Genomic DNA, 25,508 nt, shown 5'->3' with positions numbered 1-25,508 from the left:
CCTGTGGGACTGCAAGCCCCCATTGGGAGGGACCCTGGCTGGCTCCTGCCTCCACCCCTGGACTCAGCATCCGGCCCTGGCAAGAGTAGGCAAAACCCGGGGCTGCAGGAGATGAGAGCCCAGCCCTTCCCACTGCTCCCCGTTAAGGTCCTTGTAGAAGAGAGACGAACATACCCAAGGTCCCCTTTCATCCCTTGCGAAGATAAGGCACCCATCCATCTTGCGCCTGTCCCATACTGGAGGGGGAGGAGGCCTCTTGCCCCCACCGCCACCCCTTTGGGTCCATGCTCCAACCCTGACCCGTTCCCAAGAGCCACCCACCAGCAGGCCTGGGTCACTGCCGGACCCGGTGCCATCCATCTCCCTCCTCCCGCTGGAGGCCTTCAGCCTGAGCGCAGCCCCAGGCTTCCTGGTCTGGCCCAGAGCCAGTCTGGCCTATGACGTGATCAGATCGCTTGCGCTAGCAGGCCCGGTGAGATAAAAGGAAGGGGCTGAGGGGGTGGGGAGCAGCAGGATGGCACTGTGGGCAAAGGCCAGGGTGCGGATGGCAGGGCCCTGGCTGTCCCTGCACGAGGCACGCCTACTGGGCACCAGAGGTGCTGCAGCCCCCAAGGCGGTGCTGCCCTTCGAAGCCATGCCCCGGTGTCCTGGCAACAAGTGGATGCGGATGCTGCAGATCTGGAAGGAGCAGGGCTCTGAGAACATGCACTTGGACATGCATCAGACCTTCCAGGAGCTGGGGCCCATTTTCAGGTAAAGCTCTCCCCGCTCACCTCAGCGAGAACACCCTCACGTTCTGTCCCCCTTGGTGCCTGAGTCCCACTGGGCCAGGGCTGTGCCACATCCCACTGCCCACATCCCGGCAGGGGCACCCGGCCGTGGGAAAGGGGTAGGGAGGGGGCTCCTTGGGGCAGGTGTGCGTCTCAGCCACCGCAGACTGGGGCCCTTGTCGAGCAGGAGCCCTGGGCGGCTCGCTGCTGGGAGCACAGACCGCAGACCCCAGAGGAGAGGAGGCTTCAGTGAGACCGCGGGAGGGCCCGCCTGCTCTGATCCAGCGCCTGGCTCTATGGAGCGGGGACCAGGCAGGACACGGCCCCTCAGCAGACCGCAGAGCTCTGCCCCACAGGTACGACGTGGGAGGGAGACACATGGTGTTCGTGATGCTGCCCGAGGACGTGGAGAGGCTTCAGCAGGCGGACAGCCATCACCCCCAGCGGATGATCCTGGAGCCCTGGCTGGCCTACCGACAGGCTCGCGGGCACAAGTGTGGCGTGTTCTTGCTGTGAGGGCTGGTGGGGGTGCGGAGGGAGGGGCAGGGCGGCCTGGGTGCAGAGAGCACGTGGGACGGGGAGGGCCTCAAAGCGAGCCTGCCCGAGGCCCACCTGGGTGGCTGGGGAGAGGGTGCCCACCGGCTCTGGATCGGGCCCGTGCCCCAGGCAACTTGTGTGCCCTGGAGCCGGGTAAGGGGCGGGCCACAGTGGGAACCCTCCCTGCAGAGCCAGAGGAGGGAGGGTGAAGCCTGCAGAGGCCTCCCAAGGGCCTTCCGGCTGGGTGCATGTCTCCCTTCCCTCAGCCCCCCAGGCCCTGCTAGCAGCCCCCCAGGGGCACTGGGCCCTGTGTGGGGAACACCAGGAGAGGCACAATTGGATTCTGCCTCAAGGGTCAGGGGCTGTGTGGGGAGGGGAGCGGGCAGCCAGTATGGCAGAGGCCTCGCCCACTTTGGGGCGCAGTGAGAGCAAGCTGGGCCAGCTCCCAGGGGCTCAGCCTCCTTCCTCACAGAAGAAGCCTCCAGGCCCAGAGGTGGCCCAGTGGGGAGGTGCGTGTGGCAGGCAGGGAGCCTGCGATTCTGCAGACACCCCGGCAGCAGTCTCAGCCAGAAGCCCGTGTCTCAGCTTGGGTGAAGTACAGGAAGCTGCCCCGAGGAAAGAGGTGCCACCGGCAACCCAACAGGGTCAGCCTGCCCCTGATGACCAGCAGGCGGCTCCCTGTCTGGCTGGTTTCACTCTGGAGAGAGGAAGGTGGGGTGCAGGTCGGGGCCACTGCTGACTGACACCCTGACACTCCGCTCCCTGCTCTACAGCAACGGGCCCCAGTGGCGTTTGGACCGACTGCGGCTGAACCCAGACGTCCTCTCGCTGCCAGCCCTGCAGAAGTACACGCCCTTGGTGGATGGCGTGGCCAGGGACTTCTCCCAGACCCTGAAGGCGAGGGTGCTGCAGAATGCTCGGGGGAGTCTGACCCTGGACATCGCGCCCAGCGTCTTCCGCTACACCATCGAAGGTGTGGGCTGGGGAGGCAGGCGCACCTCAGGGCGTGGGGGGAGCTGGCCCTGAGGCCCAGGCTGCCTGGGGCTCAGGAACCCCTCATCCCACAGCCAGCACCTTAGTCCTTTACGGGGAGCGGCTTGGCCTTTTGACCCAGCAACCAAACCCTGACAGCCTGAACTTTATCCACGCGCTGGAGGCCATGTTGAAGTCCACCGTGCAGCTCATGTTTGTGCCCAGGCGCCTGTCACGGTGGATGAGCACCAACATGTGGAGGGAGCACTTTGAGGCCTGGGACTACATCTTCCAGTATGGTGAGGGCCGGAGCCCGGGCAGTGCGGTGACTAGGGACCCCGGGGCCCCCTCCACTCACCACAGTCGCAGAAGGACTGAGGTCCCAGGAGGGGCTTGTGGCTTCGTTATGGTCCCAGACCCATCGGCAGTGATGCTGGCCTGGGCGGGCCTAAGAACTGGGGCAGGACGTGGAGAATTGGGGGTATGGAGGAGGATAAAGGGCAGGAGGATGACAAAGAGCAGTGCTTCCCAGCGCCAGACCCGGGGCTTCTGTCGCTATGCATCCTGCAGCCAACAGAGCCATCCAGAGAATCTATCAGGAGCTGGCCCTCGGCCACCCGTGGCACTACAGCGGCATCGTGGCAGAGCTGCTGATGCGAGCAGACATGACCCTGGATACCATCAAGGCCAACACGATCGACCTCACTGCTGGGAGTGTGGACACGGTCAGGCCAGCACCCAGCCCTTCCCATAGAGCAGGGAGCTCCCCTGCCTCCAGGCAGCCTCCTCCCAGGGCAAATGTCTCCTCCACGCCCCTCCCCAATCTATGCCTCCAGCTTCCCAAAGGGAAGGAGTCTATGGTGACCCACATGAGAAACCAGGCTCCAGACAGAGTGTAGAGTGGCCGGAGGCCTGGGTACCTGCAGCATCAGAGGTCCCCGGGGTCCTGGGGGGAGGGGAAGGGCTGAGGTTCGGCTGCAGAGTCACACTAGAGACCTTTTCCAGGGACAGACACGATCCTTAGGAGGTGACTGGCTAATGGGAGGGGCAGCAAGAGGTTCTAGCATGTGGGGGAGAGAGCAGGTGGCAGGGAAGCCAGCCCAGGGGGCGGGCCAGGCCCAGGGTGTACAGTGCAGCTGAAGTGTCCTGCCTCTAGACCGAGCCTCCCTCTGTCAGCATCTCTGAGGGCCAGGCACCCAGGCCCTGAGCTGAGGTGCGGGCTTCAGGTAGAGACACTCCCTGAGCCGGGGCTATGGTGCAGCCATAAGGTGAGAGAGGGTGGGCCAGGCATGTGCCTGCTCTGGGAAGGCTTCCTGGAGAAGAACAGCTTTCGCTGAAATTGGAGAGACCACACAGAAGAGGAGGCCCGGAGGGCAGCAGGCCAGGCCCTGCAAGAGCCGGCAGCGAGGAAAGGCCATGAGGCTGAGTGGAGGGAACAGGGCAAGCGGGCAGAGGAGGGCAGACAGGGTCAGGGCCTCTGTCAGGAAGGGCCTTGCACACCCGGCCTGTATCCCAGGCTAGAGCAAGCCAGTGTGAGGAGTATCTCACTCAGGCATCGGGTCCCTCACAGGCCACAGGGCAGAGCACAGTACGGACTACAGCTCAGGGAGCCCCAGGGAGGCCCGATCTGCACGGCAGCGGATGCCAGGGGCAGGTTACCTTGGGGACGACATTTAGGAGATACCGAGCTGCCCAGGTCTCCAGCTGGATAGCGGGCACCACTCTTTGCACATGGAAATGATCCAGGAGGAGGCAACGGCTGGGAGTCTGGGTGGCCGGTTCCTGCTAGGACCCTGTGAACCGACCTGCCTGTGGATGCCCAGATAGACCTCAGCTCCTCAACTCTGCCCACTTAGTAGATGCCAAGAGTGAGCCCCTCCTGGACCCAGAGGAGGAAGAGAACCTCAGGTTCTGAGGTGGCCAGAGGAGGCCTGGGTCTCAGTGACGTTGGGGGCGCCTCCCCTGAGGGATTCAGGGAAAGCTGACGAGCTGGTTTTAGAATCTCCAGGACTCCAGGTCTGGGCTTTGTGGTCTCCGAGCATGCAGGTCCCCTGTCCCCAGAGGACCACCATCTTTCTGGGAGAGGCTCCGGAGTGGAGGGGCACGGCCTACACCTGGCCCTCTGTGCCCCCTGCAGACAGCCTTCCCCTTGCTGATGACTCTCTTTGAGCTGGCTCGGAACCCGGAGGTGCAGCAGGCGCTGCGCCAGGAGAGCCTGGTGGCTGAGGCCCGGATCTCAGAAAATCCCCAGAGGGCCATCACGGAGCTGCCTTTGCTGCGGGCGGCCCTCAAGGAGACCTTGAGGTAGGCGAGGTGGACCTGGACTTCCCCACGGCCCTGGCCCCGTGCCTGCAGAGCCCTCTTGCTGGGCTTGACGATGGATCCTGGGGCTGACAGCTCCTTTGCCCAGGGGTGCACACCCCTTGTACCTCCTCTTCTTCTCCCTGGAGGGGAGCCTGGTGCTTCTTCCTCCGGGATCCCACCTCAGTGTCCTGGTGACCTTGTCAGTCACGTCCTCGCTGGCTTGGGGAGCTTTGGCTTACTTGGGAATTGGAAGGGAGGAACGCCTCAGGATCTGGGCTTCCCAGTGCCAGGAGTGACCTGTGAGGGTCCGGGGTTGGGAGGCTGCCCTCAGGCTATATGCACTGGGCTAGGAAGGCTGCAGAGGGTGTCCGGAGCCCGGTCACAGCTGAGGACCCTGCTGGATGCTCCTGTGCACAGGCTGTACCCCGTGGGTATCACCTTGGAGCGGGAAGTGAGCTCGGACCTGGTGCTGCAGAACTACCACATCCCAGCTGGGGTGAGTGAGGCCCTGGAGTCCCCGCCGAACTTCACCCAGGGGCCAGCTGACATTGGCCCCTTCCCACTGCTGCAGACGCTGGTGAAGGTCCTACTCTATTCCCTGGGTCGAAACCCCGCCGTGTTTGCCAGGCCTGAGAGCTATCACCCCCAGCGCTGGCTGGACCGCCAGGGCTCTGGAAGCAGGTTCCCGCACCTGGCCTTTGGCTTTGGCGTACGCCAGTGCCTGGGGCGGCGCGTGGCCGAGGTGGAGATGCTGCTCCTGCTGCACCATGTGAGTGGGCCGCGAGGGGCACGGGTGGACAGCCTGGCCGGGGACCCCTGGCTTCGTTCTGGGGCGCCCAGCCTCAGGGCCCTGGAAGGCAGGGCAGGCTGGGGCCAGGCGGAACCCTGCCTCTGTCCTAGGTGCTGAAGAACTTCCTGGTGGAGACACTGGAGCAAGAGGACATAAAGATGGTCTACCGCTTCATACTGATGCCCTCCACCCTGCCCCTCTTCACCTTCCGGGCCATCCAGTAGTCCTGTCAGCACACTGCCAGGCCATGCACGCTACAAGCCCCTCTGCCGGACCCCGACCACACCTTTTTTCTCCTACAGGCCCTGACTTTTGAGTCACACCACTGTGCAGCCAGCACTTTGCACTCATGGAACAGCACAGGCCCCCGTGGGTCAGGCTTGCTGGCCTGTGCAGCAAGGCCAGGGCAGAGCTGGGGATGAACCTTGGTGGCAGGTCCTGGTCGCATGCCCAGTCCCACCAGCTCTTTCTCCAGCAAGGAGTGCTGTCTGAGGGCCCTTGACCCCAGTCACCCCAGCACTAGCCCCAGGCCCCTCGTGTGGCCATCCAAGCGATGGGCCTCAGACCGTACCGTCTGCCTCCCTGTCCACTCTTTATACCTCCTGTGCTCAATTCTGCTCCAATGCAAGAGCTGACAACTTGGGCGTGCCCTGTCCTGATGGCTGCCATTTCAAGTGCCGTCCCCTTTGCCTCCAGAGCTCTGGCATGGACTTGCCTTCAAGCTGGGTTGTTATCTGTCTACCTAGCCTCTTGGGCTCACCCTGGCAGTGCCGGTCCTCTGTGATTGTGGCTGAAGTGCCCAGCCCAGGCCTGAATAGGCAGGTCGTGAGTCAGGTTTCCTAGAGGAGACACTGCCAAAAGCCCACCTGGACATCAGGGTCAATGATACTCATCTGAGAGCACGAGGGATGGTGAACCCCTCTGGCACGAGGCAGGCCGACCATAGAGAAGCCTCTAGAAGAAGGGTGTGGGGCCACCTCCCACTCCCTTCAGTACAGCCAGTCTGAAGTGCCCACTACCCTCTCACAGTGACCCACAGTGACCCACAGAGGGACCACCCTGATCTCAAGGCCGGAAGAGGCTTTGAACCACTGAGAGCCAACTGGGATCCCCTCGTTGGCAGAAGCAGGCAGTCTGTCCCATCCCACCTAGGGCCAGGTGACTCCCCCGGTAGAAAGTGGGCCCAGAGGCAGGATGAAGGGTGGTGGGGTCTCTCCACTCTCCCGCCCTCACCACCCCCAGTTCATCTGCTGAGGCACAGGCAGGCCGAGCAGGCAGCAAGGTGTGAGGAGTCGTGTTTCTGGCTGCACCAGCCCTGCCCCTACTGAGGGCTGGGGGGTCTCTCCACTCTCCCTGCCCCAGTGAACTGCCCCCCAGGGCATCTGTTCAGTGCCAAGATCCCTGGAGGAGGACAAGAGCTGCACACCCCATCACCACTCCAGTCCATCCGCGGCCAAAGAGGCCTGTGGCCGCCAGTGTGATCTTCTCCCACCCCAGACAGGACTGTTGAAAGGGACCCAGAGATTCATGGAGGAGGGAGGAGGTTCCAGACTCTGTGGTCACACAGGCACAAGCTGGAGCCTTCGCCCAGCACACAGGCCCAGACTTCATTCCCTCTGAGCCCTGAGTTCTTCCTATGGCAATTCTATACTATCACCATTTCGCTGGGCCCCCTGAGGCACCGTGAGATGGGTTTTTGGGAAGTGCTGAGTTTTCTGGCTCAACTGGCACTCAACCTATCCGATCCTTCTCCCACTACTCAGTGGCCCTCCTCTGCAACGAGTGGAGCAAGTGTGGTGACAGGAAAGGAGTGAAAACCTAGTCCCCTCGTGGTGAGTGTGTGTCATTGTGCAGAGCTTGGCACATGTGGATGCTTGATTTTCACGGCAGCCCGAAGAGGCACGTGCTCCCTCATTCCCATTTTGCAGGTGAGAAAACCGGGGCTCAGAGAATTCGCTCATCTGGCAGAGTCTCATGGCGCTTCCATGGAAGGGGTACTGCCTGAAGCCGTGAGGACCGTCCGATCTCTAAGGCCCTCGTTAAGGAACTTGGTTTGGTAGTGCTCATGGACATTGTGGAGACAAACTCCAGCTAAGCATCTCTGTCTGCTTTCCAGATTCTCTCCTGGATTTCCCTGTTTCTCCAGATTTCCTCTTTCAAGCCTATGGAGGGGCCCCTTTTTCTTGATCTGGCGTGGAATTTCCCCTGTCTTGCAGTGTGAGGATCTGTCCGGCTCTTTCTGACAACCTTCCAGGTTATTGCAGTCTCGAGTCTGCTGTGTGATCCTCATGATTCTTGCGCCTTTTCGGGTCTTTCAGTGTAGCTGCAGTAGTGCCTTTAAGAAGCCCGATGCCAGGAACTGGAGCGCCCTCTGTGCTCCCTGCTGCTGGGGTCTGCCTCAGGGCCCTGCCATCTCTTGCCCAGCGCTGTCGCTGTCCTGGAGCCACTCTGTGCTCACTGCTCAGCCCGGGTTTCCTCTGGGCTGACTAGTGTCAAGGCTAAACCCCCTTGAGGGCCCTGTCTTGGTTCTCGGGAGGAAACGGCGATCCGGGGCTTTGTCCTCATTCCACCTTGCAAAGCTAGGCTCGCTGCTCGCCTGATGGTGCTGAGGGCAGCTTGCCGTGTTGGTGTAGTGTTTTCAAGGTCTCACCTCTATGTGGGGCTCTGTGACAGCCTACAGGGGAGGGAAGGGAGGGGGTGGGAGGAGGTTCCAGAGGGAGGGAACCATGTATACCTGTGGCTGCTTCATGCTGAGATATGGCAGAAGCCAACACAACACTGGAAAGCAATTATCCTCTGATTAAAAATAAATACATTAAACAACACATGCAGTGACAGGTGTTTCAAGTTCAGCCTTCTTTTAAAAGCCTGGCCTCTCCGCGGGGTTCCAGTTGCGATTCCTAATCTCACTCTTGTCCTGTGCTTCAAGCCTTTCCCTGGGAAGTGGGGCCAGCAGACCATCAGGCTTGGTGGCTTGGCCCCAAGCCTCCCCTGGCGGCACTGTACTGGCTTCCGTGCTCCCTCCTCCCTGCTCCTGGTCTCACCTTGCTTCCTGGTCCTGAAGACATCCTGCCCTTTTACAAGCACAGAAGTGCACTTTCTACATGTTCTGGATTGTGTAGAGTTGCTGGAGTGGGGGGATTTTCAGAGTATTAGCTTGATCCTTGCTCGAACCCGAGGACCCTCAGTGGCTCATTTAAGCAGACAGCTGGTGTCTGGAAGCTTTCTGTCTGTGGCTGCCCTGGGGGATGACTGAGCATCCCACAGCTGTCAAGTCTCCACAAGTGTTCCTCAGCTTTCTTGTGGGAGGAGTTGCCTACCTTGCAGGAGGGGTCTTAGGTGCTTGTAGAACCCTGGACACCAGTTGGATTGCGGGCCAGTTTCAAATGGCTAAGTATCCCCTTTCATTGATGACTTAACAGGTGCTTCTGGGACTCTTTATGTGTCAGGCACTGTGCCATACGTTACTGAATAGGACAGGTATTTGACCTCAGTGGGATTATATCCTATGAGTCTCCCTATAGAAAGGGGTATTTATTTCAATCTTTTTCATAATGTCAAAAACGTATGCAACACAATTTTCTTTCAAGAGGAGGATTGTTCTCTTTTGTACGTCTTGTCATGAGAACCCTAGCCATCTGTGAAATGGGAAAGTGAGGTACTTATATATGCAGTTGTATAGGATGATGCTCACCAGGTATCAACTAAGAAGGCAAGGCACAGAGTTCTTCCAGTATCTGGATGTGCCCACATGTTGCAGATGCACGTGCAGCCCCACACAGACATGCAACCATAGTGGAAACCTGTATCCTACTGTATTTTAGGCAGCACATTAACAGTGAAGAGAAACAGCAAAAAGCCTCCAGAAATCAAAGACAAATGTCCAATAGATTTGTCATGACCACACTATTATGGCAGAAAACAATAGAACAGAATACATGAGGTGTTTGGGGAAAATGGCCATCAGTATAGGATTTCAATCTGTTCCGTGTCCATTCGAAAACAGCAGCTAAGTGAAATGTTTTCCAAGAAACCACGAGTGACAAGAGCAGACCTTCACTGAAAGAGCTCCCCAAGACTTGCTTCAGAGAAGGAACGTGGACCCAAGAGAGAGATGAGGGATTTGAGGTGGGAGTGTGAGCAAGAAGCTGGTACAATCACATGGCTACATTGGCATCAGCACTGCCTGTGCGCAGGCCCCTTGGCACAGGTCCTGTGAGGGGCAGGGATGTGAGCCCTGTCCCCTCAGGACTTAGCACTGAAATATTTGGGACATTCCCGAGACAGCTCCCTACAGTAATATGTATTCTGCCTCAGCTCTCATAACCAGCCCCTCTGAATGCTCAGCACGTGCCACGCCCCTTTTATACCCAGCACCAGGTACTCCTGGACCACGGTGGATGCCTGCAAGTATGGCCCTGCCTCCTTGCAGCCACACGCTTCACTGCTGGGAAGACCCTGGCACCTGAATCTCCCTTTCAGTGATGACCTTGGAAGAGCAGTGAAAAGCGTGTGAGCCTGGAAAAGCAGTGGGACTCCTTCAGGTGCTCTGGATTTTCCTTACTCTGCAGGGACAAGGAAAAACAACAGCATAGTCTTGGTAGTGTGGCAATAACACATCAACTGCTAGCAGGCAGGGGCACTTCCCTGGGACCTACTCTGTATTTTGTATTAGTCCCATCCAGTCGCTGTGAGTGAGGCGCTGTCGCCATTCCAACTTGTCCATCGGCATAGGGGAGCCCAGAAAACGAGGGTCTTTGTCTGAGGATTCAGGCTACTCCACAAGACAGAGGGTATTGGAACCCTTGTCCCCGGGACCACAGGGCCTGAGCTCCACCCAGCCTTGCCCACAGTGCCTAGCAGGGGAGAGGCTTCCTGTGTGTGGAGGGTCAGAGGTCAGGGAGCATGAGGAGGAACAGTCCTGGGGAAGCTGTCCCCAGGAAGACAGGCTGAAGGACAGCTAGGACCAAATCTGGAATTTGGTGAATCTAGAGGCTGAGTCCAGCATTCCATCTGTGCCTCAGCAGCTGAAAGAGAGGCATCCAGGCTCCCCAGGTCCCAGCAAAAAGGATGCTGCCCACACGATTACACTTCTCCCTGAAGGCTGGCAGCACCCCACACACACGCACAAGGAGAGTCCTGACACCGCCCACACCACGCTCAAGGGCGCTGTGCTGGGAGGATACGCAGGGATCACTGGTAGCAAAGTCTCAAGCAACAGAGATGGCCACTGGCCTCAGCGCCTCCATCCCTGGAACCCTTTAGGTGCACCTTCAGCTTCTCACACTGGGTGGAGGCTCCAGGTGGCCCTCATCATGGGTCTGGAGCTCAGGGATACAACACTCACGGCCCTCCTTCCAACACCTGCCACACAGCCATCACCCCGAATCCTCCCCTTCAGGCCTCACCCCTCAGGCCTCCTTCCCCTGAGATCTGGGACAGCAGCCAGCACCAAAGCCCAGATCTGCCTGGAAAGCAAGTGCTCACACCCCGCAGGACATGGGGCAGCACGCCTCACCCTGCACACAAGCCCCTGCAACCCTGACCAAAATGCCCCATGGCAGATACCATCAGGTTGAAGACACAGCTGTGGGCAGGACTGACCTGGTCTCTGCTGAGGTGGTGCGCCTGGCTAGGGCTTGCCTAGTCATCACGGAAGATTCCAGAAGGACCCAGACTGATCTCTGTGGGAGGAGGGAAAGACACCCACGAATCAGCAGCCCTCCACTGGGGAAGGAGTGAACCCTAATCACAGGGAGCCAGATGAGCACGAGGGGCCCTGGTGTTCCAGAACGGTCCAGGCCAGGCACTGGCCTTGGTACAGGAGAAGGACAGGGTGTCCTCACAGTTTCCCACAAAGTGACCTCCCCATCTTGGGACGCAGAAGTGCCTGTCCTCACTGAGACACTGGCCGGGCATGGCAGATGAGGCAACATGGACACCCTTTGGGGACCTCAGCCCTGTGGCCACCACTCTGTCCGCCTTGGAGTAGGTTTCAAAGAGGGTGACCAATGCACTCTTTTAGAGACTGGTGACCTGATGCCCACCTGGCTTTGATATGGAGCTCAGAATCCAGTGCAGCCAAGAGACTCAAAGTACTAAGTAAGAAATGTGCCTCTCATTGTCCCCCGCCCCGCCCCACCACCGCCTCCTGCAAAGCATGTGATGCCAGTGGCTCCCCTCGTCAGAGGATAGCTTCTGACCTACTTCCTGATAAATAGCATGTGCTGCATGCTGCAGACACCTCTGAGCACTTTGCAGACACTGACTCCTGTCTTCCCTTCAACCCCGCTGCTCTCCACTTGATGGGAGCAGCTGGGGCCTCCAGTCATGCAACTTGCTAAGGCTGCACAGGTGGTAATCAATCATATTTCTCTTCACTTGTAGTGACAAATCTGAACATAAAATAAAGAAATCTATTCCATCTACAAGACTGTCAAAAAGAGTGAAACAGGGAGGAATTCGTTAAGCAACAGATGTTGAAGATCTGTACTTAGAAAACCACAAAGGGCCATTGAAGAAATGAAAGGAGATATTTAGAGTTTTAAAGCATTCTGCATCCATGGATCAGAAGAGATAGATCACTACGATGACAATATTTCTCATGTCAGTCTCTAGATTTGATGTAATCTCTATGAAATTCCAGCTGCTTCTTTGTAGAAAGTGCCAAGTTGATTCTAAAATTCACATGGAAAGGCAGGAACCTAGATAGCCAGTGTATTCTTTTAAAAAACAACATGGTAGAAGGACTCATGTTTGTCGATTTCTAAGCTTACTGCAAAGCTGTATCATTCAAGACTGGATGGTACTGGCACAAGGACAGACAGACTAATGGACTTGAACTGAGCGTCCAGAAATGAAATGATGTGTCTGTGGTCACTTGAATTTTTACAAAGGTGCCAAGACCCTCCAATATGGACCATTTATTTTTCAAGGAATGTTGTTTAGACAACTTTATAGCCACTTGGGAAAAAACAAAATTGGGCCTTTACCTCACCCAGACCATATACAAAAACCAACTCAAATGCCCCAGAGATTTAATCATAAGAGTTAAAATTGTAAAACCCTTAGAACAATACATAAAAATTATTCTTCACGACCCTGGATTTGGCAAAAGATCCTTAAACATTACAGCAAGGGCATGAGCTCCTAAAGAAAAACTCGATAATTTGGATTTCATCAAAATTTAATAAAGTTCGGTCTTCAGAGGACACGTCCAAGAGAGTGAAAAGACAATCCACAGACTAGGAGGAAGTGTTTGCAAATCGTATGTCTGATTAGATGCTTGCTTTCTGAATATGTACAGCATGCTCATGCTAGAAGGCATAAAGCTTTTAGAGGAAAACATAGGCTGTATACACTTTGATATACATCACTGCAAGATCCTGTTTAACTCACCTCCTAGATTAATGAAAATGGAAACAAAAATAAACAAATAGGACTTCATTAAACTTAAAAGGTTTTTCAAAGCAAAGGAAAAAAATAAGCAAGATCAGAAGACAGCCCTTAGGATGGGAGAAAATAATTGCAAATAAAACAATTGACAAAGGATTAATCTCCAAAATATACAAGTAGCTCATGCATCTCAATACAAGAAAAACAAACAACCCAATCAAACAAATGGGTGGAAGACCTAAATAGACATTTCTCCAAAGAAGATGTACAGATGGCCAACAAACACATGAAAAGATGCTCAACTATTAGAGAAATGCAAATCAAAACTACAAAGAGGTAAAAACCTCACATGGGTCAAAATAGCCATCATTAAAAAATCTACAAACAAAAATGCTAGAGAGGGTGTGGAGAAAATGGAACTCTCTTGCACTGTTGGTGGGAATGTAAATTGATACAGCCACTATGGAGAAAAGTACAGAGATTCCTTTAAAAATTAGAAAAGAACTACTCTATGAGCCAACAATCCCACTACTGGGCATATACCCTGAGAAAACCATAATTGAGAGAGACATATACACCCAAACATTCATTGCAGCACTTTTTATAATAGCTAGAACATGGAAGCAACTTAGATGTTCATCAACAGATGAATGAATACAGAAATTGTGGTACATATACAGTGGGATAGTACTCAGCTATAAAAAAGGATACATTTGAGTCAGTCCTAATGAGTTGGATGAACATAGAACCAATTGTACAGAGTGAGGTAAGTCAGAAAGAGAAAGACAAGTACTATATACTGACATCAGTGTGTGGAATCTAGAAAGATGGCACTGATGGATCTATTCACAGGGCAGCAGTGGAGACGCAGATATCGAGAACAGACTTGCTGACACAGTGTGGAAAGGAGGGTGGGATGAGTTGAGAGTAGCATGGAAACATATACATTACTATGTATAAAATAGATAGCCAGTGGGAATTTGCTGTGCGACACAGGCAGCTCAACCCAGGGAGCTCAACCCAGTGCTCTGTGACAACCTAGAGGGGTGGGATGTGATGGGAAATGGGGAGGAGGGACAAGAGGGACGGGACACATGTATACCTGTGACTGATTCACGTAGATGTGTGGCAGAAACCAGCACAATATTGTAAAGTAATCAACCTCCAATTAAAAGAAAAAGTTTTAAAAAAAGAATGCTCAAAACTCGATCATAAAAAGACAACAATTTTTAATTGGGCAAAGCATTTGAATGGATATGTCTCCAAGGAAGATGCACTCACAGATGACCAACACACATGTGAAAAGATGTGCCACTTCATGAGCCATCAGCAAAATGCAAATCAAACCACAATGAAATGCTACTGCACACTCACTGGGAGGGCTAGAATCATAAAAAATCAGAAAATAACAAGTACTGCTGAGGATGTGGTGAAACCAGAGCCCTCATGCACTGCTGGTGGGGATGCAAAATGGTGAAGCCACTTTGGGAGCAGCCTGACAGTTCTTCCAATGGTTAGAGAGTGGTGGTAGGACCCACAACTCCTCTACTAGGCATTTTCCCAGGAGAGGTAAAAACGTAGCTCCACAGAAAGATATTTATGTAGATGCTGACAGCAGTATTATCTGTAATGACCAAAGGTGAAAACAATCCAAAAGTCTATCAGCTGATGAACAGATAAACAAAATGAGGTATAATGACACAATGAAATATTATTAAGCAAGGAAAAGGAAATGCTGAAACACCACAACACAGATGAAGCTGGAAAGCACTGCAACAAGCTAAAAAAGCCAGGGTTATACAATTCCATTGACAGAAAATGTTCAGAATAGGGGACAGAAAGTACACTTGTGGTTGCCTAGTGCTGGGGGTGGGGTGAGGCTGGGCAGTGTAAAGGGATAACCGTGAATGGCTATGGGGTTTCAGTTCAAGGTTAAGTCATTATTGGACTATAGCGATGGTTGGCATAGCTGTGAATATAACAAAAATTATTGACCTGTGCACATTAAATGAGTGAATCCCATGGTATATAAATTAATATCTCAGTAAATTTATTTAGACACACAAATAAACAAGGTAACGACACATGTTACAACATGGAGGAAACTTGAAATATGACACCAAGTGAAGCAGCCAGGCACAAAAGGCCAAATAACGTAGGAGACCTTTTCTTTGAAATATCTAGAGTGATGGGTGATTTTGTGTGTCAATTTACCTAAGCTATGGTGTTCAAATTCTTGGCCAAACACCAATCTAGATCTTGCTATGAAGAGATTTTTCAATGTGATGAGCTCTTTCATCAAGAGACTTTGAGTAAAGCCAATTATCCTCCATAAAGTGGGTGGGCCTCATCTAATCAGTTGGAAGTCTAAAGATTAAAGGTCCAGAATCTCCAGGGTAGAAGAAATTCTCCTTGGAAGACTATGGCACAGACCCCTGCCTGAGTTTCAAGCCTTCAGCCTTGTGGAATTCAGGCTCAAGGATGCAAGAGAGCTCTTTGCTGAATTTCTGCCAGCCTGCCCGACAGATTCTAAACCTACCAGAGCCTACAACTATAAGAACCAATTCCTGAAAACAGTTGTCTCCTTCAAAGGTCTTCTTTTTCTCTCTCCTGTCATCACTCTCTCCCTCCCTTCCTCCCTGCATCAGAAAGCCTGTAACTGAACATTCATGCTTTCTGACTTTGCTTTTCTTCTCTATTGGTCTATTTTTCCACCCTTAGCCCAACACCACACTCTCTTAATAAAGGAGAAGGCATAAATGCTCTTGGCAGTTGAGAGAGCAAGTCCTCCAGCATTTTCCTTCTCATAGTAGATTGCATTTGCTACTCCTAGCCCTTTTCATTTTCATAAACATTTGAAATCAACTTCATGCACATCCACAAACACCCAGACACACAACACACACACACACAAAATACACATGTGCACACACGTGCCCACACCACCAGCTGAGATGTGGACTGAATTTCATTTAACTTGTAGATTAATCTTCACTCTGTTGGGAATCAGCATTCATAAACTTGGTGTATCCTTACTGTCTTAAGGATTTAATTTCAATAGAAAACCTGGTTCGTAGGTTTTTCAGAAAGATTCAGGATATTTTAGTCTCCTGATCTCACTGAGTCAGTTAAAGTTCACAGTGTTTTTCAGGTTTTAGTCATTTCATCAAGATTGTGACATTTGTCACATTTATCACATTTGACTTTTCACAAATAAATAATAAATTCAGGGAAAGGGCTAATCGATGCCTGCCATTCCATTTCTGATATCGGTTTTGAGAATTTTATTTTTCTTATTTGGTGACTCTTTTTCTGTTTTACCATACTATGATTCCCTCCTATATAACCAACTTCTCCTCTTGATATTTCCTTTGTCATTTCTTTGGGTGGATAATCTATTCTTTTCCTAACCTCTTGAACACGACTGAGCAACTTCACTTTCACTTTTCACTTTCATGCATTGGAGAAGAAAATGGCAACCAACTCCAGTGTTCTTGCCTAGAGAATCCCAGGGATGGGGGAGCCTGGTGGGCTGCCGTCTATGGGGTCGCACAGAGTCGGACACGACTGAAGCGACTTAGCAGCAGCAACAACCTCTTGAATGGAACTTGAGAAAAATTTCACCCTTTTCTCTCTTCTGCTAGATGCCTGTGATGTGATATATTTTCACTAAGCACCTTTTCCGCTCTTTTCCCTGCACTTTTAACTTGTGATCACCTCACAATCCTTTAGACTTTACTGTTATCCAATATCCACTGGGGCCTCTCTTCTGAGTAATTAGTTTAGGACTAGGTACCAAGAATTTGGGGATTTGCTGGTTAACTCTCAAGTAATAGATTCTCCCTCAGTTTCACTCTAACAGAGAAGGAACGCTAGTACTGTCAGTCACGGAGACTTGTGAAGCTGGGGTATGTCACGGCATGAACCTGCCCCGCCACCCCTGCTCCTGCCCAGACCTCCTGGAACCATCTCCCCACTCCGTGTCCTCTAACACTTTCAGGCATCGACCTCCACGAGGCGCTCTGACGAAGAGTGCCCCTGGGGGCGCTCCGAGCGCGGAGAAACCTTCTGGAAGCCGCGCAAAGCCCGTTGGGAGACGCCGCTCAGCTTCCGGGTGGAGGGTGGGTGCCGAGCCTGGGAGGCCTGTCCTCACACACCCGCGGCGGTCGCACTACCTATAGCCTGTGGAACCCCTTGGAGGTCGTGTCCGGGAAGGTGCCAGAAGGTTTGGACAAGACGAGGGTGGGGTCGAGAGGCAGTGGAAAGGAAATTCCACGGTCTGGCTGGGACACGGGGGCGGGGAAGTTCCACAGTTCTTGGCAGGACGCGCGTGTCAGGGAAGATTCCAGAAGGTCTTCACTGAGCACGGGGACTGAGGGTTCCAGAAGGTCTGCCGGCACATGGGATGCCCCCGGGGAACGTTGGGGACGCCTGGGAAGGACATGGAGCACGGAGACGTTTCTAGCAGCACACGACAGTTGTAGCCCAGAACAAGACGACGGGTGGAGAGTGAAGTCAGGGGCTTGTGGAGGAGATAGGTGTCCGGAGCTCTGGGCAAGACACGGGGAGTGTTGACGCTTCTGGCAGGTTGGGCAAGGAACGGGAGGTGGGGGCTGTGCAGAGGCCCGGAGTCGGCCTGAGAGCAGTGTTGGCAGATTCTGGGATTTGGCCCTGGGCCCTAGAACAAGGATGCGGGATCCTGCTGGCGCCACTCACACCGCAGAACCGCAAAGCACCCGGCGCCCATGGGGTGCCCCAGTCCATCTAGCAGCCTCGGCCCTGGGTACAGGAACCTCCACCTGGCACATAGCACTCCCTCCCCTTTGCGTTCTCGGCTGATTTTGCTTTAGGTCCTTCGTTTCGGGTTGAATTGGCCGTCACTTTCTTGGGTTTGGAGATGGAATACGGGACCCCGGGTCTGCAGCATTTCTGATGGATGCTTGTCTCCCTACTTTTCCTGCCGGGTCTTGAGGCTGTTTAGGTCTGGTTTTGTTTTGTAATATTTTTATTATCGTGGCGCCCAAAATAGGTTGTGTTTTCTACGGGGAATGAAGGGGGTGGGAAGTAGGGAGGGCATTATTATTTTGGAACTGTGTTCTTAATTTGCAGACAGGGGAGGTGACTCCTATCTTGCTTAATATCCCTGTAGTTAGGAATGATACTCTGATTGAGGTTCACGGTCCCTTATGGACATGAAATCACCATCCTCCTCCATCTCTTACGGTCTCTTTTCCTGTTATCTTTTTTGCCTTCAAGTTCACACTGACTAATGCGAATGAGCCGTTTCCACATCTCGGTTCTATTACACCGTCTGCTTCGGGCTCTAGTTTCACGTGCTTTATTTCTAACTGGGATGTGCAGCTAACATGTCTTGTAGTGGGACCTGCCGGTAAGTAGACAGGGGAAGTCTTCTTGTGTTGAAGCATATTCATTTTACCTTCATTTTTGAAGTATCATTTCCCTTCATTAGAGTATTCATTTTACCTTCATTTTTGAAGTATCATTTCCCTTCATTAGAGTAGAGTATTCATTTTACCTTCATTTTTGAAGTATCATTTCCCTTCATTAGAGTAGAGGTCCTGGTGCACAGTGTCTTCACTCTACAGCATTTGGAAGCGATTGTCCCTGAGGATTGTGGCAAGACCAGACATGGCTGCTGCCCGGAGGTACTGCCTGGGTATCCTCTGGCTCACGTTCACATTGTACCTGACTAAGAATCGTTTTCCACTGTTCAGCTGTGGTCCGTCTAAGATTGATCTTCCTTGTGTGAGATTTCCTATTGACCTGCCACACTGAACTTTCTGGGCTGTGGGCTGATGGCCCAAGTCATCTTGGGAAATTGTCGTGTCTGGCATTATTTCTTCAGAGACTGGCGCTCTCTCTTTCCTCTCATTCCAGGACTCTGGTTAGGTGGATACTAGGTGTGGGACTCTGACCTATGAGTCCCGCTTTGGCTGTTCTGTTCATTCCTTTGTTTGCGTTTCTCTGGGTATCAGTTTGGATATTTTGTGTAAACCTTTCTTCACATTTCCTATTGCTCTGTTTTGTAGCATCTGCTTATCTGTTTGTCCCATTCAGTGAGTTTTCATTTCAGATATTTTGTGTTTCTGTCTTAGGATGTTCGTTTCTTTCTCTTTCTGGAGGTTGTAATGCCTTCTAGGTTCCTTTGCCTGGTCTAATCAAGTTGATGTCAGCCCTATTAACAGAAGGAAAACCAATTTAATTTTGTATGTATGGAGGCCCCACAGCTATAGGACCTAAGAAGCAATCACAGGAAACTGTTTATGTGAACTTCTAGATAAAGGATTAATTATTTGAGAAGAATTTATAAGAAAGAGGGATTTTTCCCTGTGGTACCACATTAATGAAGAAGTAACAAAGTTTGTTTATGCCCCCATTCAGCCTCAGTATCTCCCTGTCTTCCACCATAAGGATGCTCTCCAATCCTCCTCACACAGGTGGAATACCTTCCCCTGGGAGTTTTGCCTCTTCCTTTCAGGGGAACAAAGTAGGATCAGAGCATGTCCTCTTGTACTGGGTGTTTGTTAAGTCATATTAAACCAAAGTAATCATTATGCAGAGTTGGTGTATTTTGTGGAGGCGTGCCTCGGGCCCTCTTAGTGTCCTCTTCAGCTTAACCTGGAATGTTCACACGTTAAAGCTGAGGTGGCAGGTGTCCCCATTTTTCATTGAATTACACGCTTAGTCTTGAACAGAGGTCAGGTAAGTAATTGTGTCTCATTCTAGGGGGCAGTGATGCAGCTGACGTTCTAAGTTAGCCCTACATTGTGGGAGAAGCTGGGTATTTAATGAGGCATTGCCATGGAAAAAGAAGGAAGTAACGGTGAATGATGGGAGCCAGTGGTAAACCAGTTTCTGAGTGTTGAGTGCGGCCAGTATAGCAGAGCTCTCATGTCAGATTTGAAGTGTTTACCTAGAGGGCAGGTGGTGGCAAATTGACAGACTTTTCTGGTTTGCGGTTTGAAGGTCTTGAGTGATGGTCCTGAGTGGCCCACATGGCAACAGGCACCATGACTGTCTATTCATGAGCTGTTGTGGTAATTGCTGAGAAGTTTAGACAGAGTTGTCCACCTGTATTGCATGGCTTTCAAAAAAGGACAGCTTTAGTTCTTAATGACCGCAAGTCAAGAGGGTGGGAAGAAAACAGGAAATTTTAGTTTGGAAGGATGTAGCCAAATTATGAGGGAACAGGACTAGAATTCAGGGTTTAGTCCAGTTTACAGTTCAGAAACATAACCTCAAAGGTAGACAGCAGAAGTAGAACCTGATATTCATTCAGCGGTATTACCAAAACATAATTTTTTCTCTCCTCGGATACCCGCATTTCTGTCGGAGACAACCATAGTGAGACTGCGTTTGCCAGTTAGTCTAGTTGCAGTCAACTGGGCTTGATCATTCCAATGAGTGCAACAAGAATCGAGGTTGACCATGTAAAATTTAAAACACTGCTGGAACTTTTCATGAGGAGTGACTGATTGGACTTCTGAAGCCCGCTCGAGGCTGAGGAGCCAGTTCAGTTATTTGCCATCAGATGTTGTCTGCAATACCTAAGGTTTGGGTGAATTTGTCCTTTCTCGAGGGTCCCATACCACCCTGAAGTTCCTGTGCTTGTCAGGAAGTGACCTTCCTTAGTGACCTGGGAGGACTGCCAGAAGCCTGTAAGCAAGCTGGGTATGTGTTCAGTCGCTCTGACACGTGCGACTCTTTGCAGTCCTGTGGACTGTGGCCCCCCAGGCTCCTCTGTTCATGGAATTTCCCAGGCAAGAATTCTGAAGTGGGTTGTCATTTCCTTCTCCAGGGGAAGCTTCCTGACTCAGGGATCAAACACACATCTCCTGCATTGGCAGGTGGATTCTTTTCCGCTGAGCCACCAAGGAAGCCTCATGATCATCTCTAGGTCCATCCATCTCTACTGCTGAAGATGGCATTATTTAGTTCTTTTTATGGCTGAGTAATATTGCATCATCTTTTTCACCTCTTCCTTTGTCAGTGGACATTTAGGCTGCTTCCATGTCTTAGCTATTGTAAATAGTACAGCAGTAATCATTGGGGTACCTGTGTGTCTTTGACTTATGAGTTTTCCCAAATCTATGCCCAGAAGAGGGATTGCAGGGTGATATGCAGCTGTGATAGTCACTGTTTAAGGAACCTCCATTCTGTTCTCCCGAGTGCTTCACCAATTTACATTCCCATCAACAGTGTAGGAGGCTTCCGTTTTCTCCACAGCCTCCCCGGCATGTATTATTTGTAGATTTTTATATGATGGTCCTTCTGACGAGTGTGACGTGATATTTCTTCACTAGAGTTTTGGTTTCCATTTCTATAATAATTAGTGATACTGAACATCTTTCATGTGCCTTTTGGCCACCTTTATTTTTTTTAGATGAATACCTATGTGGGTCTTCGGCCCACTTTTCATCTTTTAATATCTATATTGTGATGTTGATTCTGTTTGTACATTTTGGAGATTGACCCCTCGTCTGTCTCATTGTTTGCGAATGTTTTCTCCCATTCTCTAGATTGTCTTTTCATGTTGTTTATGGCTTCACTTGCCGCGCAAAAGCTTTTAATGTGACCTGGTTTAATTTTGTTTTATTTCCATTACTCTAGTAGACAGATCTGCAAGGGATCGCTGTGATAGATGTCAAAAGTGTCCTGCCTATGTTTTCTTCTGGAAGTTTTATAACGTCCGGTCTTATGTTTAGGTCGTGAATACATTTTGAATTTATGTTTGTATGTGGTATGAGAAACGTTCTAACTCCATTCTTTTACGTGTAACTGTCCCGTTTGCCCAGCACTGCTTAGTCAAGAGACTGTCTTTTCTCCATTTTATATTCTTGCCCCTTTCACTGTACATTAACTTACCGTAGATGGGTGGCTTTATTTGGGGATTTTTATCCTTTCCCACTGATCTGTATTTCTCTCTTTCTGCCAGTACCTTACTCTCTCTGAGGACTGTATGAAGTATGGCTACAGTCTGGGAGTGTGGGAAGTCTGGGAGTGTGATTCCTCCAGCTCCACTATTCTTTCTGAAGATTGATTTGGCTGTTCCAGAACTTGTATATTTCCATGCAGATTTCAAACATTTTTTGTTCTAGTTCTCTGAGAAATACCATTAGTAATTTTCTAGGAATTGTATTGAATACGTAGATGGTTCTGAGTATGAGAGACAATTTGACAATATTGATTCCTCTGAAGCAAGAACATGGTCATATCGTTCCCTCTGTTTGTGTCATCTTTGATTTCTTCCATCAGGATCTTACAGTTTTCAAAGTAGAGGTCTTTTGTCTCCTTGGGTATGTCTGTTCCTAGGGTTTTCACTCTTGTTTTCTCACTGTTATGTGATTATTTATTTCTGACTGTGCGGAGTCTTCTTTCCTGTGCAGACGTGTCTCTAGTTGCATCTCGGGGGCTGCTCTCAGGTTGTGGTGCGTGGTTTCTCTTCACACTGGCATCTCTTCTTACAGACCTTGGGCCCCTGGGCTGGAGGAGTTCAGGAGTTGCCGCTCCTGGACTCTCGATCGCAGGCTCAGTAATTGTGGCACGCACAGGCTTCGCTGTTCTGCGGCATGCGGGATCTTCCTGGACCTGGGATTGAACTGGTGTCTCCTGCACAGGCAGGTGGACCGTTTACTCTGTAAGCCACCAGGGAAGCCCTGGGGTGTCATTGTCTTTTTTTTTTTTTTAACTTTTTTTTTTTTTATTAAAGGATAATAGCTTTACAGAATTTTGCTCTTTTCTGTCAAACCTTAACATGAATCAGCTGTCGGTTTACATATATCCCCTCCCTTTTGAAACTCCCTCCCATCTCCCTCCCCATGCCACCCCTCTAGGTTGGTACAGAGCCCCTGTTTGAGTTTCCCGAGCCATACAGCAAATTCCCGTTGCCTGTCGATTTTACATATGGTAACGTAAGTTTCCATGTTGATCTGTCGATACATCTCACCCTCTTCTCTCCCAATGTCCATAAGTCTATCCTCTATGTTTGTTTCTCCGTTGCTGCCCTGTAAAAAGTTCTTCAGTACCACTTTTCTAGATTCCATGTATATGTGTTAGGATAGGATACTTATCTTTCTCTTTCTGACTCACTTCACTCTGCATAATAGATTCTGAGTTCATCCACCTCATCAGAGCTGACTCAAGTGTGTTCCTTTGAATGGCTGGATAATATTCCATTGTGTATATTTACCACAACTTCTTTATCCATTCATCTGTTGATGGACATCTAGGTTGCTTCCACGTTCTAGCTATTGTAAATAGTGCTGCAGTGAACAATGGGGTACATGTGTCTGTTTCAATTTTGGTTTCCTCAGGGTTCACGCCTGAGGAAGGAGTGGGATTGCTGGGTCATATGGTGGCTTCATTCCTAGTTTTTTAAACAATCTCCATACCATCTTTCATAGTGGCTGTATCCATTTAAATGCCACCAACAGTGCAAGAGCGTTCCCTTTTCTCCACACCCTCTCCAGCATTTACTGTTTGTAGACTTTTTGACGATGGCCATTCTGAGTGGTGTGAGGTGATACCTCAATATAGTTTTGCTTTGCCTTTCTCTTATAATGAGCGATGTTGAGCATCTTTTCATGTGTTTGTTAGCCATCTGTATGTCTTCTTTGGAGAAATGTCTGTTTAGTTCCTTTTCCCACTTTTTGATTGGGTTGTTTGTTTTTCTGGTATTGAGTTGTATGGGCTGCTTGTATGTTTTGGAAATTAATCCTTTTTCAGTTGTTTCATTTGCTGTTATTTTCTTTCCATTCTGAGGGTTGTCTTTTCACCTTGCTTATAGTTTCCTTTGCTGTGCAAAAGGTTTTATGAGGTCCCACTTGTTTACTTTTGTTTTTATTTCCATTATTCTAGGAGGTGGGTCATAGAGGATCTTGCTTTGATTTATGTCATCGAGTGTTGTGCCTATGTTTTCCTCTAAGAGTTTTATAGTTCCTGGCCTTACATTTAGGGCTTTAATCCCTTCTGAGTGTATCTTTGTGTGTGGTGTTAGGAAGTGTGATAATCTCATTCTTTTGCATGTAGCTGTCCAGTTTTCCCAGCACCATTTATCGAAGAGGCTGTTTTGTCACCATTCTATATTCTTGCCTCCTTTGTCAAAAACGAAGGTACCCGTAGGTGCATGGGTTTATTTCTGGGCTTCCTATCTTATTCCATTGGTCTATATTTCTGTTTTTGTGCCAGTACCATACTGTCTCGATGACTGTGGCTTTGTAGTTTAATCTGAAGTCGGGAAGGTTGAATCCTCCAGCTCCATTCTTCTTTCTCAAGGCTGCTTTTGCAACTCGGGGTCTTTTGTATTTCCATATGAATTGTGACATTTGTTGTTCTAGTTCTGTGAAAAAGTGCCATTGGTGATTTGGTAGGGATTGCAGTGACTGTGTAGTTTGTGTTAGTAGTACAGTCATTTTCACAATATTGATTCTTCCTCCCCAGGAACATGAAATATCTCTCCATCTGTTGATGTCATCTTTGATTACTTTCATCAGTGTGTTACAATTTTCGGTATAGAGTTTTTTGTCTCCTTAGGTAAGTTTATTCCCAGATACTTAATTCTTTTTGTTGCAATGGTGAATGGGATTGATTCCTTAATTTCTCTTTCTGATTTTTCATTGTTAGTGTATAGAAGTGGAGTGATTTCTGTGTATTGGTTTTGTATCCTGCAACTTTGCTAAACTCACTGATCAGCGGTAGTAGTTTTCTGATACTATCTTTAGGGTTTTCTATGTACAGTATTATGTCATCTGCAGACAGTGAGAGCTTTACTTCTCTTCATATCTGTTTCCTTTCCTTTTTTTTCCCTTCTCTGACTGCTGTAGCTAGGACTTCCAAAACTATGTTGAATAATAGTGGTGAAAGTGGGCACCCTTGTCTTGTTCCTGATCTTAGGGGAAATGCTCTCATTTTTCACCATTGAGAATAATGTTTGCTGTAGGCTAGTCATATATGGCCTTTACTATGTTGAGGTAGGTTCCTTCTGTGCCCATTTTTTGAAGAGTTTTCATCATAAATGGGTGCTGAATTTTGTCAAAGACGTTTTCTGCGTCTATTGAGATGATCATATGATTTTTGTATTTCAGTGTGTTAATATGGTGTATCACATTGATTTGCATATATTGAAGGATCTTTGCATCCCTGGAATAAACCCAACTTGATCACAGTGTATGAGCTTTTTGATGTGTTGCTGAATTCTGTTTGCTAAGATTTTGTTGAGGATTTTTGCATCTATGTTCATCAGTGATATTGTCCTGTAGTTTTCTTATTTTGTCTTGTCTTTATCTGGTTTTGGTATCAGAGTGATGGTGGCCTCGTAGAATGAATTTGGAAGTGTTCCTTCCTCTGCAATTTTTGGAAAGTGTTTTAGAAGGATAGGCATTAGCTCTTCTCTAAATGTTTGATACATTCTGCTGTGAAGCCATCTGGCCCTGGGCCTTTGTTTTTTGGGAGATTTTTGATCACAGCTTTAGTTTTAGTGCTTGTTACTGGGTTGTTCATAATTTCTATTTCTTCTTAGTTCAGTCTTGGAAGATTGAAGTTTTCTAAGAATCTGTCCGTTTCTTCCAGGTTATCCATTTTATTGCCATATAGTTGTTCATAATAGTCTCTTATAATCCTTTGTATTTCTGCATTGTCTGTTATAACCTCTGTTTTTTTCATTTCTAATCTTATTGATTTGATTCTTCTCTTTTTCTTTCTTCTTGAATCTGGCTAAAGGT

At 50.1% G+C, this 25,508-nt stretch overlaps 2 protein-coding genes across 2 annotated transcripts in view; both read left to right on the top strand.

The window, feature by feature from the left end:
* The first annotated feature begins 438 nt into the window (after positions 1-438).
* Positions 439-5,600, top strand: LOC133260256 (cytochrome P450 11B1, mitochondrial). Its single transcript, XM_061438404.1, has 8 exons — positions 439-753; positions 1,127-1,282; positions 2,081-2,280; positions 2,375-2,578; positions 2,850-3,004; positions 4,417-4,583; positions 5,001-5,352; positions 5,484-5,600. Exons 1-8 carry the CDS (start codon positions 515-517, stop codon positions 5,595-5,597), a joined length of 1,587 nt encoding a protein of 528 aa, XP_061294388.1. The 5' UTR covers positions 439-514; the 3' UTR covers positions 5,598-5,600.
* An 11,255-nt stretch (positions 5,601-16,855) lies between these two features.
* The window catches only part of GML (glycosylphosphatidylinositol anchored molecule like), a 28,325-nt gene continuing 19,672 nt past the window's right edge, over positions 16,856-25,508 (top strand). Inside the window, exon 1 of the mRNA XM_061438403.1 lies at positions 16,856-16,993. The gene's annotated coding sequence lies outside the window, so the exon portion shown is untranslated. The remainder of the gene's footprint in view (positions 16,994-25,508) is intronic.

This window comes from Bos javanicus, chromosome 14, assembly GCF_032452875.1.
Source record: "Bos javanicus breed banteng chromosome 14, ARS-OSU_banteng_1.0, whole genome shotgun sequence".
Lineage (NCBI taxonomy): Eukaryota > Metazoa > Chordata > Mammalia > Artiodactyla > Bovidae > Bos > Bos javanicus.
This window is presented reverse-complemented; position numbering and strand designations above follow the sequence as displayed.